A 16,029-nucleotide genomic window follows, 5' to 3' on the forward strand; every position below is an offset into this window, starting at 1 on the left:
CAATTTAGGAAGGTGCTAAGAAACTCCCTGAGGCCCTGTCTCTAATAAAATACAAAATAGGGCTGGATATGTGGCTCAGTAGTTGAGTGCCCCTGAGTTCAATCCCCTGCATCCCCAGCCAAAAAAAGAAAAGAAAGAAAGAAAAAAAAGTAGGGGTGTTTGATTTTGCATCAAGGCAAAATCATGCTTAACTTCTGTGCCATTTAATCTCCAAGGTTTCTTTTGAGTTCTGAGTTCTATGGCCCTTATGAGCTTTGATATTTCATATTCTGCAATATGTGAATGTTCCAACATCAAGTACTAAGGGTGCTATTCCTTGTTTCTTTGAACGTTGTTATAGAATAACACTCTAATATTACTTACATTTCTGCTTTCACACAGCCTTAGTGTTTCCAAGGTCTTAGAATTAGGATCAGACAGGTTTCTACTTCCTTTCAATTAAAAAATTATTCTTTTATTCTTCAGTATCCTGGATCATTTAATAAATGATTTTTTTCTCATTTCTAATTTCATTAAGAATAAATGGGTCCTTGCTAGGACCCATTGTAAATCTTCAAATTATCAATAGTTAAAATAGAAGCACATCTGAGAACCTCTAGATTAAAAAAAAAAAGATAAAAGTTTACAGAGACACAAGTGTCCTTTTGTAAAATTTGAGATTTATAAGCCTCTTGCTTGCTTTCACTCTGTTGCTTGTCCTCATAAAAAGTAAAATGCTTCAATAGTGTAAGTTATTTCACATAAAAAATGTTTTCACATAGTCCTAAATATACCTAAGTAGAAAATTTAGAGAATATGTAGAAAATGTCCAGAATAAAAGTAGCATACAATTGCAAATAATCCCGTACATTACTAAACACGAAAAAGAGTAAACAGTTACAAAAAGCACGTCTGTGAATGCTAGGATTGAGTTCTGAGATCCCCAAGACACTTGGGGATGATTAAAACCTGATCAGTTTTTAACAGTAAGCCAGCCTAATAAGCAGGCATTGTCCCCCAAGGAGACATCAATGGGACGGTGTATTCTTGCTTTATGAATTTCAAGCAAACCAATTTTGTGCTCCATATAATAAGCCTTTAACTAGCAGTGCATGCCACCTATTAATCATTTGATATTTAGTGAGCACCCACGATATGCCACGCTCTGATACTGCAGTGAAGAAAGGCCAACCCTGTTCCCACGGAGTTTATACCCGGGGGAAACATTTTAGTCTTCCAATGATCCAAAATAGATAATCCCGTAATCTGAACCGAGAAATCTGCCTTTGGCCGATGGAAAGGAATGCGAGAAGTTGGACCAGCTACCAGGCAACATCAGTCCCAGACGCCAACAAATCCACCGGCGGTACCTGCAAGAGAGCGGCGCACAGCTGTGACGCACATAGGCCACGCCCCACTCCCTCCGTTGCGCCTCGCCGCCTTGGGCGCAGTACGCAGGCTCCTCGGCCGGATTCGAGTTTTGTGGGAGACGCAGCCCGGCTCGCAACGTCTTCCTCCTCAGAGTTCTGGAGCCGGCCGCGGCCTTGTCCTCCCTCTGTGGTCCAACCAACGCCGCAGTCCAGCCGCTCCAAAGCTGTGTGCTACGCGCTGCGGCTGCAGTCCTGACCGCAGTGTTTGGTCAGCAGAATCCCCAGAGGGCCGGGAGAGTGCGACCCGTCAACCTGCCCGGCGAGCCCCGGGCGTCAAGTGGCCGGCCGAGGGAGGATGGCCGCCTCCGGGGTGGAGAAGGGCAGTAAGAAGAAGACCGAGAAGAAACTTGCCGCTCGAGAGGAAGCTAAACTGTTGGCGGGTTTCATGGGCGTCATGAATAATATGCGAAAACAGGTACCGCCTCTGTGGGAGGGCCGGACGGCTGCGGGGTAGGGGTGGGGGGGGTGTTCGGGGCCACGGTGCTGAAGACCCTCTTCTTGTGTCCTCATCCGCCCTTCCTTTTTCGCACGCTCTGAATCTGCAGTTATTGGAGGGTCTCGTTAAATAGTTCTCGAACAAAAGTGCCTCCTCGCCCGCCAAGATGTGACTTCCAGGTCAGTCTCCTGGGGGACTCGGGCAGGCTTTCGGCGTCGGGTATTAGTTGTGTAACAGCTGTGCCCTAGTTATCTCTCTGTGAGGCGAGGAGCCCTCTTTTGGCGAGCCGTTTTAAGGTGTCCTGAGATCTGGTGTAAAGAAGCCCATTGGCACGGCCCATTCTGAAGCCCCCAAAGGGAGAAGTGTTGCTGGCTTGAAATAAGCTTCTCTTGAATAAAGATCCCCCCACCTCCTGTGTTACCCAGGTGGAGCTAGTGGAAGACAAATCCTCCTGTACGTGTTAATTTAGAGCAGAAACAGTCATCGATAAATACCATGCCATCTTCTAAGGACACTATACGCCCCTGTTATTAAGAGGAGCTCTTTGTTCTGTCTTTGATGTGTGGTGCATTCATGAAAGTCTGCAGCACGTCGGCGAAAGGTGGGTTATGAAAAGAAGGGATTTTAACGCTGGAAAGAGAAGATAGAAAGGTTTATTTTTAATTTTAAAAAATTTCCATATCGTTCTAATTTATCAATGAGCTTTAAAAGGTCGCTTGGATACTTTTTGATTCTTAGGCTTTACTTAGTAGAAAATATACATGTAAGGAGACATGGAATGTTTCGGATTTGTTGACTGGTACTGTTTTTCAAGAGGGCAAAGCAGGATGTAAATATAACTACAAACCCTACTGTTTTTCTGGTAGTTCTCTTGGGAGTATGGACAATAGTAGAGGAATTTCAGAATTTTTATGAAGATATTAACACCTGGTTTCATTCAGCAAACACTATCCACAGGGATCTTGTCTTTGTTTACCAGTTCCTAGCTATTGCTCTGGTGCACTGTGCCATCTACGGGAATGTCTTTAAATCTTAACTGATCTTTGTACTGAACCATCTGTGAATAGCTGAATTCATTCTTTTGTGTAACTTTCATATATCTCTTATCATGTGACCATTTTTATTTTTAATATCACTGATTTTAAATTGCTTGTACATTTCACTGGTGTTTGCCTGTAATTGTAATTGAACTCAATTCATAAGGGCTGAAATTTGTTGAGGACTCAATATGGTACCCTCCCACGCCCTCAGACATAAGTGCTTTCATCTGTTGACTAGCATTGTGAAGCATTGCCTCACTCCTTAAGTAGATGGGGGTGCAGCATCAGATGTTTACTTGAGGAGAGGGAATTGTCTGAGACTGTATGTTTAGTTCTTTGGATTTAAAAATTGATTCAAGTACATTTCTTAGACCTAGCTTTAGACTGTAGTAACATCTGTTTATTTACTGGTAAAATAGAAACAGTTACTAACTTACACTTACTGAAAAATCAAGTTTTTGTTACTGAGTAGGAAGAGAGAAACAGATACTTAGTGAGCAACCAGGGATCTCTTCTATAGTAGTTAAGGACTCTTGACCTGGGTGAGTCTTCTTTTGTCATTGGTTTCAAATGTAATTCAGTCAGTTTTCTAAGAGTACTTTTTATCAACTCCATGGGATCCTGCATCTTTTGTAAGATGTGCAGTTTTACTTTGTAGTTGATTTACAGTGTTTATATTGTTCTATTTGACATTATTACACAAGAAAGACTTCACCAAGAATGACTGATAAAGCAGTTGATGAGAATTGGCAGAAACAGAAGCTGGTTTGAACTAGAGAAGAAATATTTGAGGTCCAATTTTATAAGTATTCTTAATTCTGTAGTAAATATTTTTGTTATGACTTTGTTTTTTGCTTTCCCTTTTAACATATTGCATAGAGGATGAGGATAATAAATACCTGGGTGACAAGAACCCCCTGTGTATACTCAGAATCATTCTTCAAGAATTTGAGACTACTCTGAAATTAACATATTTCAATTAAAATTCCTGCCCCACATTAATTTTTTTGTGATCTTAAAAGATGCATTAGGCATTTTGCTAGATTCCAGTATTACAATGATAACCAAAACTTCAGAGTCCTGATTTATATCATTTCATCTCTCTGTAGCTGTATTAGTCTAACGCTATAACAAAATACTTGAAACTGAGAAATTTATAAAGAAAACAAGTTTATTTAGTTCAAAATTTTGGAAATCCAAGAGATTGGCCAGCATCTTTTCAGCTTCTTATGAAGGCCATATGCTGTACCATGAAAAACCAGAAGGGAATCAAGTGTATGGAAGAGAAGCATGTGTGTAAGAGAACAATCAAGACTGAGGGAAGGTATTAAGCTTGCTTTATAACAATCACTGTCACAATAACTGAGCCACTCTTGTGAGAACAGTAATCCTTCCATAAGAGTGGAGCCACCATGACCTAATTAGCTCTTAAAGGGCCTATTTTACTAGCTAGTATACATGCATTTCAGTGTGAGTTTTAGTGTGGAAAAACCACTTCCAAACCATAGCAGTAGCCTAGTGGCCAATTCTGTACATAGAGATAAAAGAGAGTTCTGTAACTTTAACTTCTCATGGAGCCTTTTTCTATATTCTTTTTGTTATTTCTAGCCTTTTGATTTTAAGTAAACTTTCCGTGGGGCTGGGGTTGTGGCTCAGCAGTAGAACACTTGCCTAGCAGGTACAAGGCCATAGGTTCAATCCCCAGCACCACATAAAAATAAATAAATAAAATAGAAATATTGTGTCCAACTACAACTAAAAAATAAATATTAAAAAAGTATAGGATACCCGTAAGAGGGCACAAATCATAAACATGAAGCTGAATGAATTAATACAAAGTGAACACACTACCATCAAAAGGACTAGAACATGTCTAAACATAAAGGGACCCCCATTATATCCTTTTCAGGAAACCTTCCCACCCCCAGAATGGTAACCATTATTCTATCATCATAGATTTGTTTTTTGATTTTTTTTTAAATATACTTTTTTAGTTGTAGTTGGACTCAATACCTTTATTTTTATTTATTTTTATGTGGTCCTAAGGATCTAATCCAGCACCTTGCACGTTGTGGCCGAGCACTCTACCACTGATTCAAAACCCCAACCCTTCAGATTTGTTTTACTAACTTAACTAACTTACTTTCTAACTTACTTTCCATCACCAAATCTATGAACCTATTTTAATACTTTCTCATTTTGCTGCAATGGAGAAACTGCATCTTTTTTCTCTCAGGCCAGTGCTTCTTTCTAGACTTTGGCTTCTTTGATGCTAACCTTCCCAGAAAAGTTACACATCTTTAATTGTTGGGCATCTTTAATTTCTTTCTCTGCTGGACCCATGTTATCAGTATTAAGCGTATTTTAGCTTCTCCAGTTTTTGAGCTAACCAACAAAGTCTGTCCATGCATTCTAATCTTAACATTTCCCTCTAAATAATAACTCTTGTCCCCCTGTTAAACTCAAAAGTTGGGTAGGTTCACTATCTTTCTTTACTCATCATTTATTTATGGTTCTATTTCAGTTGGGTTCTCAAATCATTCAGATCACTGTGCATTAGTCATTTTGCTAGATTCCAGTGTTACAATGATAACCAAAACTTAAAAGAGTCCTAATCCTTATGCAGTTTATTTGAGTCCCTTGCTCCCTTCAGGGAAAATTTCTCAAAAGCTGCTTCAATTTCTTAATTTCTTCCTCATGTCAGCTCACATCAATCTGATTCCCATCTGTCTCTCCAACAATATAACTCTCAATAGTCAACAAACCCCTTTTTGTTGCTCTGTGAATATATAATAGCCAGGTGTGGTGGCACAAATGAAGTTGCTTGTTTTATTTATTTAAATGGGAGGGATATAAATCTGTTTAAAAACTAGTAGAAAGAATTCATTTAAGATGAAGAGGTTGAATGTATAAGGAATAGAATGAGTAGTTGATAATTCCTGAGATGAGATCAAAGTAAATGCGATTAATCTTGGGGAGTGGGGTAGCAATTCCTTTAACTAAGAAATGGGCAGGAGGACAGGATTGGTAGTTAGGTGTGTTTAGAATTAGAAGAATGTAGGAGTTTCTATCCAGAGACTTCTCTTTTCTCTGAATCATAGGAGATGAGACGATCTGCAAAATTGGAGGAAGAAGAAGGTAAAGCTAGAAGTTGAGGAAAGCAGTGTTTGTAAATGGTATGGTAGATGACAATGTTTTTGAAGGTTCTTTTGAGATTATTATGACTTTATAATGAATACTATCCTTACGTGGTCTTCAAAGCCCTGTCTTGTCTGATCCCACCTTATTTCACCAATCATATCTGATATCACTTTTCTCTTGGCCTAGATATGTCAACACCTTCTGTAGACTCTTATTTTGTTCCTTTCTTTCATACGCTTATCATCTCTCTAAAAATACAGTTGGCACTTTTTAGTTTAAAAAGTGTCTTTGCTACTAAATCTAAGCAAGGGCTGACTGTGACTATGTCTTGTTCAATGTCAGAGTCCCAACATCTACCACATAGGTGCTCAAGTATTTGATAAATGAAAGTTGGTGTATGGGTATATCTAGAGGTTGAGATCACAGTAAGAAGAAAAGTAGTCAGAATGAAATGCTGGGAAATAGCATATTAAAAAGATAGGAAGTAAAATGCATTGGAAATGAAAGATTGGAATAGTATATTTGAGACCAAGATATAAATTACAAAAAAAGAGGAGATAGGAATATGAAATGTTATAGGGAGGCCAAAAAAGAAAGTATTGGCTGGATTTGAAATAGATAAACTTAGAAAATGAGTTTTAATGGAATCCTGGGGACTGGCGGCACAAATTTTAGAGAATGTAGGAGGGACAGAGGGTAAGTAGACAAGAGCTGTCTCCTGTGATACCCAGACTTTCCAGAAAGGGACTAATGTTCTTCCTTTAAACTCCAATAGTATTTAGTGCATGCTAACATTTTGACACAGCATGTTGGTTGAATAAATGAGTACAAAAGCTTATCTTGAGAAGAGATACGATTGTATTAAAATTTCCTTCTAAGGAGAAGAGAGATAATCAAGATGGAAAGTATAAGAACCAGGGTATCCCCCAAAACTCTCTAGCCTTTCTCTAGGCCACTGCATTCATTGCAACTCATGACTGCCTACAGTATCCTTCTCTTTCACGGTTTCAGATCCTGGAGAAAGAGGACCCGATAATTATAGTTTTCATTGAATCTGTGAATCAGTTATCTATGGTAAAGAGAGCAGAGCCACGTAAAGGAACCATCTTAGGTAATGAGGCCACTACTTCAGAAGGAGGAAATAAGTAAGTCAGTAAGCTACTCCACTTAGTGTCCACTATAATGAATTTCATCAGAGAAATAGCTGGTATATTATATATTTTAGTATGTAATGATACAGAATATAATTTATTTATATTCTGTTGAACCCTGTCAAAAATTCAGTTGGTATAATTAATATTTAAGAAAGACACTCTTAAGGATATGCCATCTATACTAATTCTCATGAATTCTATATAAGGTTAGCTAACTAGAAAATGGCATAGTAGAATTAAATTAGTTCTTCAGACCTTTTATTAAAAAATTTCAATTGAATTTGATTAAATGTTATACTGGAAACTTTTATTCAGAAAAATTAAAAGCATTTTTGTGTGTGTCCTTTATAAGACTCGTTTTAGCCAGGCACAGTGGCCCATGCCTGTAATCCCAGCAGCGGGGGAGACTGAGGCAGGAGGGTCATCAGCTCAAAACCAGACTCGGCAAAAGCAAGACACTAAGCAACTCAGTGAGACCCTGTTTCTAAATAAAATACAAAATAGGGATGGGGATGTGGCTCAGTGGTCAAGTGCCCCTGAGTTCAATCGCTGGTACAAAAGAAAACCTTGTTTTTGTGATGTCCTTTGCCACCTATTACTTTGGGAAGCAGCATACTATAGTGAACTTTGAAATCAAATAGATTTAGGTTTGAATCCTAGCTCAGTCTTATTAGTTGGGTGACATTGGGCAAGCCACAATTTCTCAGCCTAATTGGTATAACAGTCATAATAGTCTCCTAACCTACCTAATAATGTTTGAAATAAGTGAGATAAAGAATGTGAAATTCCTAAAGACCTAAAAAGAGCACACTGTAGGGACACTGCTACATCCATGTTCATAGCAGCACAATTCACAATAGCAAGACTGTGGAAGCAACCTAGATGCCCTTCAATAGACGAATGGATAAAAAAAAATGTGGCATTTATACACAATGGAGTATTACTCTGCATTAAAAAATGACAAAATCATAGAATTTGGAGGGAAATGGATGGCATTAGAGCAGATTATGCTAAGTGAAGCTAGCCAATCCCTTAAAAACAAATGCCAAATGTCTTCTTTGATATAAGGAGAGTAACTAAGAACAGAGTAGGGACGAAGAGCATGAGAAGAAGATTAACATTAAACAGGGATGAGAGGTGGGAGGGAAAGGGAGAGAGAAGGGAAATTGCATGGAAATGGAAGGAGACCCTCAGGGGTATACAAAATTACATACAAGAGGAAGTGAGGGGAAAGGGGGAAAAATATAAGGGGGAGAAATGAATTACAGTAGAGGGGGTAGAGAGAGAAGAGGGGAGAGGGGGAGGGGGGATAGTAGAGGATAGGAAAGGCAGCAGAATACAACAGACACCAGAATGGCAATATGTAAATCAATGGTTGTGCAACTGATGCGATTCTGCAATCTGTATACGTGGTAAAAATGGGAGTTCATATCCCACTTGAATCAAAGTGTGAAATATGATATATCAAGAACTATGTAATGTTTTGAACAACCAACAATAAAAATTAATTAAAAAAAAGAATGTGAAATTATTCAATGCCATACAAATATTGTTGGTATTGTTATTACAGCGAGTCTGATGGGATTTTTGGATTATAAGCAGTAAATTTTTATTCTTAAGTAATAACTTCTCAACAATATCTAGAGCTAACAGCCTTAAACAATAGCTAGAGCCATGAGCAGGTTTGTCAAGCAAGAACCCATGGTTCTCTCATGCTGGCACAGAAAGAAACCTGGGTATCAAGTTTGCAGTGAAGGAACAGTTTTGACCACTGAGTGATGTAGCCATAGAGATGATTTTTTTTCCCTCTTCCCATTATTCAAGATTCAAATCATGAAAGTAGGTATCTAAATGACTAACTACCCAACCATTATGGTTTAGATATTAGGTGTCCTACAAAACCTCATGTGTGAGACAATACTAGAAAGTTTAGAAGGGAAATGATTGGGTTATGAGAGCCTTAATCTAATCAGTGTATTAATCCACTGACTGGGATTAAGTGGATTGTAACTGTAGGCAGACTTTTGTGACTATAGGAGGTCTGTCCTTGGAGTGTGCCTTCGGAGTATGCATTTTGTCCTTGTTGAGCACTTGATCTCTGCTTCTTGGTGCCATGTCCTGAGCCACTTTTCTCCACCACACTTTTCTACCATGATGTTCTGACATACCTCACTCAGGAAGAGAGTAATGGCATTAACCGCCTATGAACTGAGACCTCCTCTCAAATCATGAGCCCCAAATGAACTGTTCCTCCTTTAAAATTAATCCTGTCACGTCTTTTGGGCACAACAGCAAAAAAGCTGAGCATGTCTCTGCAAGAAGTAAATGAAGTATCTGATTTTTGGCTCTAGGATTCTTTCACTCAGATAGTTTATTATGAGGAAATTTTTTTAGAAGTAGGGGCTAGGGGTTCTTATAAGAAGAGGGAGTTGTAGACTAGATAAGTCCACAAATAGAGTTCACTATACTCCTTACCCTGTCCAGTAAAACATACATGTTCTTTCTCATTCCTATACTTAAAACGTCACCAGTCTAATTCCAAGTTAAGTTCATTTGCTGATATCCATTCCTTCTGTAGCCATTTCAAGATCCTAAAGACTAAAAATAGGTGCCTTATGTGATTGTAGAGAGAAAAGGAAATTAGTTAAAACTTACGTAAATACAAGAGCAAGTAGATGGAATAGCTGGGCCCAGTAGCACACTGTCTGGCTCACACTATTGTTCTCGTCCAAAATCAGAACCAAAACTTATTTCTGGAGAATGAGGGGTTTCCAAGAAAACACGAGAAAAGAAAATCTCAGCTTTGGGCTTTTCAGATTGTCAGACTAAACTCACCTGGAAGGAATCATCTGCCCAAGGCTAATAGGGGACTATTGGCCATTGATAGAAGAGATTTCGTCTATGCATAATGATGTCTCTGGCATATGACACATTCTTTTTCTTGGACAAAATGTTAAAATTTGCCAGGATGAAAGGCTCAGCCACCAGATTCCTTACAGTTTTCTTTCTTTCTCTGTTCATCCTGTGCGTGTGATGCCTCCTGCTTCATTCTTCTTGCTAAGGATTGCTTTGGCTATTCTGGGTCTCTTATTTTTCCAAATGAATTTCATGATTGCTTTTTCTAGTTCTATGAAAAATGTCATTGGGATTTTAATAGGAATTGCATTAAATCTGTATAACAGTTTTGGTAGTATAGCCATTTTGACAATATTAACTCTGCCTATCTAAGAGCATGGGAGATCTTTCCTTCTTCTAAGGTCATCTTCGTCTTCTTTAGTGTTCTGTAGTTTTCATTGTAGAGGTCTTTCACCTCTTTTGTTAGATTGATTCCCAAGTGTTTTTTTTGTTTGTGTTTGTTTTTTGAGGCGATTGTGAATGGGATAATTTTCCTAATTTCTCTTTCATCACTGATACATAGGAACACGTTTGATTTATGGGTGTTGATTTTATAACCTGCTACTTTGCTAAATTCATTTGAATTCTAAAAGTTTTCTGGTGGATTTTTTGAATCTTCTAAATATAGAATTCCACCTCTTGACTTTTGACTGCAGGGTGACATCAGACTTTGTAGTCTCTACTATCAGGTAACTCTAGGTCACCTTGGCTCATGCCGATTGGTTCTAATTGGATTCTTAACCATATATTGTAACATATTTTATAGTTAGGAGGAACTATCCTTATCTCCCAGAGTTTCATGATTTGGTCACAAACATCTCCTGGGTTCCTACCATAGACATTATCTTGGGCCTGCATTTTCCCTGCAGTTAACAGGTGGTTTGCTAAGGAATGTGACATATCCTATCCACTTAGGCCAAGCAGGGCTGCAGGTAAATTGCCTTTGGAAAAGAAAGCATGTAGAGGGTCAGTACAGTAGGCTGTCCTTTTATAGAATTATTCTCCTGACCCCATGTTCTCACCATTCACACCTATCTGTCCTCTAACAGTACCTCTCTAGGTCAGTCCCACCTCTTATTGAAACCTTTGGGTCTGTTATAGCATAGTCAATTAAATGTACCATTTGGACACAAATGACCCCTTCCACTTCACCTTCATGCATACAGCTATAGATTACTTAACTCAGTTGCCATGCAGAGATCTCCATTGCTCCAACTGCCCAAAGTGCCTATAAATTTGACCAATAAGCCTCTATTTCTCAATATGCCTTGGAAATGTTTTTTGCTATATTTTGGTTTAGCCTTGTATTTTCTGGAAGTTCCCTTTAGTAGCCATAGATTCCTCCTGTATGAGGTCTCTGTGATCTAATATGATCTGATTTACTTTGGGGCCTGTTTTCTCTCTCACTATAAGCATTAGCATCTTATTTGGATTTTTATTCACAACAAAAAGTAGGAAATAGCAAAGAGTAATATAGTTTCTAAGAAACTATATTAATAATTTTAGTTAAGTACTTAAAATTTGCAAACGCCATGTCTTCTGAGATACTAAGCCATTTTTAGATTTGTGAGAAGTTATTTTTGTTCTAAATATATTTTTACCTCATTCCTAGTGCCTAGAAGACCGTTCAACACATGTAGACACCAAATTTTCTGTGAGCCTAACCTATACATTATATCTTTAGCTTTATTAAAAAATTGAAATTTTATTTAACAAAAAGGACATTTTTCCTTAAAACTCACTTATTTATAACTAACCTTAAGTCCATTTTCCCAATGTTTTAATCAGATGTTTACTCTGAATATTCCTTCTTTCAGCAGGCTAGAGTTGACACTGTTTTGGCCCTTGTCAGAAATCATAATTTAAAACTGGCTGCTCTCCAGCTTTTATCAGAAGTGAGTTTGAGAGAAGAGTTATTTAAGGAAAGATTGCTCAAAGGACATTTGGTTCATCTACTCTGTGTATTCTGCACTGTTTCTGTTTCAAGTTAGAGCTGTGAAGGCTATTTTCTTGGGAAATACCATGTTTGCTCTGGATTTTATCAAGAATACATATTTGAGGAAAAAAACATAAAAACAGATTGCTATGTTTGAAAAATTGTCAGGGCATTGCTAGTGTGTCATTTAATTTCTCCCAGAAAAGCTCACCAAGAGAAACACTTTGGGTTTGTGTCAGAAAAAGAAAAAAAAAAAAAATTGCTTCCCTGAAAGATTAGTAGAATTCTTTTTTCTGGTTATGAGGAACATTTTCTTCTCATGGGAACCTCAGCACCAAATTTTGATACCACATTGCAGCAACTCTGAAAATCCTTCCTTAGTATGTATTACAAACAAATTCTGTGCTGTAAAAAAGATTGAATTTAAGTAGAAAATAGAGATAATGCATATGGTAAGCCCATGTTTTATATGCATTACTAAACTAGGCTCAGTGAGCCCCTTTTAATTTTATACTTTTTTTTTTTTTTGGATTAGAAAACATTGTGTGATGTGATCCTCATGGTCCAGGAAAGAAAGATACCTGCTCATCGAGTTGTCCTTGCTGCTGCCAGTCATTTTTTTAACTTAATGTTCACAAGTAAGTATCTAAAGGTAAATCATGCCGTTATTTCTTCTATGAGAATTAGATGGGACCCTAAGAGAAAATATGTCGTTTTTCCTGGTTAGTTTATAAAGCACTTCAGATTTAGAGCTACAGAGCAGTGAGGAGACTGAAAAGTGGTTATATGATGATTGAGCAAAGGAAAAATGGCCTTTCAGATGCGTTTGGTCATAAAGATAGGCTTCAACTTGAAGGCCCAGGGTTTTCTTTCTTATTTGTTTGTTTGAAGTACTAGGGATTGAATCCAGGTCCTCATAATGCTTAGCAGGTGCTCTGCACTGAGCTTGCATCCCCACATCCCCAGTTTTCTTCTTAACTTCACATGGAGAGGCAAATGAGCAGCACTTTCTCAGTGACATTTAATCTAGCAAGTTAAAGAAAAGAAAAATGAGATACAGTATATTGTAAAGAAACTTGAATTTGAAGTTGAGAACTGGGTCCAACTCCTGATTTCTCTATTTAATACTGTTTTATAATCTTAATCAGAAATAATGGTGTTCTAGCTACCTAGGTTCTAGCTCCCAGGGTTTTTAGGAGGAATGAGAGTTTGGCAAGTGATAGATGACTGTAGTTATCATTGTTCATATATGTTTGTTCCAGCTATGTTAGAACTGTTTTGTTCCTCAAAGTGCTCTTGAGTTACTTGAGGAGTTGGGGGAAAACTAAATCTAATTTTATGTCTTTGTTCACTTGTACTTTAGCAAGTTCTTAGATTAATTTATGGTATACCTCAACTGTTAAGTTATTTTGTATTTATTATAGGAATGTTGGCTTGCCTGAGGTACTTTCTTCCAGTAGATCTGTCCTGCTATTCTTCTTCTACATATTTACTATGACCCGAATACTGTCTCTTTCTTCAATTAAATTTGTGATGGTACTGGGGCCATTTACATTTCTCCTTTTCATTTTAGCCAACATGCTTGAATCAAAATCCTTTGAAGTAGAACTCAAAGATGCTGAACCTGACATTATTGAACAACTTGTGGAATTTGCTTATACAGCTAGGTGAGTCAAGAAGAATCATTTCTATGTTAAGGGAACAGCATTGAGATCTACCATAGCAAAGCATTGTTGTAACAAATTGGTGTGCTCTAGATTCTTCAGAATGAAAAACTGTAAGCATGGTGGAATTTGAAGGTCCCATGCCATATGAGGGTACAATTTACAGTAATATTATGTAAATATTTAAAATTTGGGGGAAATTAGTGTTCACCTTAACTTATTTATTTGCAGAATTTCTGTGAACAGCAACAATGTTCAGTCTTTGTTAGATGCAGCAAACCAGTACCAGATTGAACCTGTGAAGAAAATGTGTGTTGATTTTTTGAAAGAACAAGTTGATGCTTCAAATTGTCTTGGTAAGAAATGCCAGATTCCTGTTTTGAAAAAAAAAAAAATCTTGATTGTGTATTTTATTAAAGAAGAAGAAGAAAAAAATGATTGCAAGTTCCTTATTTAACCTTTATCCACTGGAATGTTTTCTAGTGGTCACATTTTAAGAGGAGCTTAGTAAGATACCTATTAGCCTAGGTATCCACAGCTCAGTTGTGGCTGAGTTGTATCAGCATTTATGGCTTAGTTGTATCAGCATCTCCCAAAATGTAAAATAGTTTTTATAATGAGTTTTCATATATCAAGAACAAGGAATAATGATTGTATCTATGGGTAGTATGGCATATGATAAACATGAATGTTTACTTTTATTTAAGTACTTATGTGTATGCCAAAGTCTGTCACAGATTAAAAATTAGAGGTAAAAATTGACTGGGGGCCACATAGCCAATACATGAAGGAGCTAGGATTGGAATTCAAGTAACCTAATTCTTAGCTGCTACACCATGCTGCCCCTCCACAGTGGCAAATATGCTGGTTTATACTAAAACACATAAACATTATAAATTAAGGTGCTAATTGAGGAACTGGCATAGTTCTCCATTAGGAAGCCATCAATAAAGGGAGCCTTTTATATTTGATAAGAGAAAATCTGTCAGTTTTCCACTTTGAAATGATCCCAAGAGGCAGTGAATGAAACCATATATTTGTAATTATATTTTCTTACCCTTAATGTAATTCAGAACCTTTAAGGAAAGGGAAGAAGGTAGGAGTGCTAGGAAAACAAGGAAGAAAGAAAACTGGAATCAAGGAAATAGAGCCTCTGGAAATTAGTCAATGCTAAGATTTTGACCCAGAAAAAAAGATAATGAATGCTGATGTCAAGAATCAACAGCCAGGGTGGAGGCCTCCTGGAGAGATGCCTCAGAATTTTTGCAAGTTTGCCCCTCTTTTTTCTAGTCTTCCTTCCTCCTGGGCACTTTGGTACTCCTTCCTTCACAGGACCTTACTGTGAGCACAGAGAGAAAACTTGGAGCATAGGTGAAAAGTAAGCAGAGTAATTTCAGAGAAGAATAAAAGCCAGGAAAAGTGAATAAAAATGAGATTCAGCCTAGTATCTAGAAAAGGAATTGAACTTGATAGAGCAGAAGGGGAAACGGTTATGCAGGTGAACATACTGATAGAATTTTTTAAAAAGGTAGTCATGGGTCAGCATAGTGAAAAATGCCCTTGTGTTAGGAAATAAATCTATGCAACAGAGACACTCTGGGATGAGACTCATTCTTTGCCATAGTTTTGGGGCTTTATTCATCAATAAACCTTAAATTCCTGATGTTTATTTTCCCTTAAATAAATATACATTCTAATACAAAGTATTTAAAGAAGGGAATTGCTTTTAAAATGTTTTGGGAAGATGATGGCTTAGGTATATTTCCCTAAATCCCTAGCACTCTAAATGTCCTACTAGGGTATACAACCTCAAAGAAATATGGCTAAAACACCGGGAGTAGATGTGATAGCACCAAGTAAGGTTTTGAACCTGTAGTGAGTTCATGCTAAACACATCTTAGGCTTTTGGGCTCCTGAGGAGACTTAGGTATTCTGCCTCTGGATGCCTTTGGTTGTCATTGTTCTACAAAGCCGGAAGGAAGGATAGCCCAGCACTCAGAAGCGGGACTGATCTTCTTCTAAGCCTAGGACAAATACAGCTGAGCCAAGCATAATACCAAGTAACTAGAGGAACTGCTTCTACCTGCCTTCTTTGTGGCTCTGAGTGTGGTTGACACTGCCAACCCAATAGAAAATTCCTGACCTAGTTTTTACCATCTATCAATTCCCTGCTTCCCATAAGATCCCAACAATCTGATTTTCACAAGTACTAATGGAACCCATGGCAGTAGATTGAATTGGGCAAAAATCATATAAAGTTTAAGGAAACCCAGTAGTTTTAAAGGATATAAATCAAGCTAAACAGCCAGAATGAGTAGTTCCTACAGGCAAATTTAATGAAGAAATGAAAGGGA

General features: G+C 37.7%; 1 protein-coding gene across 3 annotated transcripts in view; it reads left to right on the forward strand.

The window, feature by feature from the left end:
• Window positions 1–1,411: 1,411 nt before the first annotated feature.
• Window positions 1,412–16,029, forward strand: part of Klhl7 (kelch like family member 7) — a 53,888-nt gene continuing 39,270 nt past the window's right edge. The window contains exons 1-5 of one of the 3 annotated variants that reach the window (XM_076835343.1): window positions 1,740–1,824; window positions 2,271–2,446; window positions 12,547–12,649; window positions 13,585–13,678; window positions 13,907–14,031. In XM_076835343.1, coding sequence (XP_076691458.1) covers window positions 12,571–12,649; window positions 13,585–13,678; window positions 13,907–14,031 — 298 coding nt within the window. In that variant the 5' untranslated portion in view covers window positions 1,740–1,824; window positions 2,271–2,446; window positions 12,547–12,570. Of the gene's footprint in view, window positions 1,825–1,935; window positions 2,025–2,270; window positions 2,447–12,546; window positions 12,650–13,584; window positions 13,679–13,906; window positions 14,032–16,029 lie in introns of those variants that run through there. The other 2 variants (XM_076835335.1, XM_076835351.1) reach the window with 2 other exon arrangements.

Source organism: Callospermophilus lateralis, chromosome 1, assembly GCF_048772815.1.
Source record: "Callospermophilus lateralis isolate mCalLat2 chromosome 1, mCalLat2.hap1, whole genome shotgun sequence".
NCBI classification, from domain to species: Eukaryota; Metazoa; Chordata; class Mammalia; order Rodentia; family Sciuridae; genus Callospermophilus; species Callospermophilus lateralis.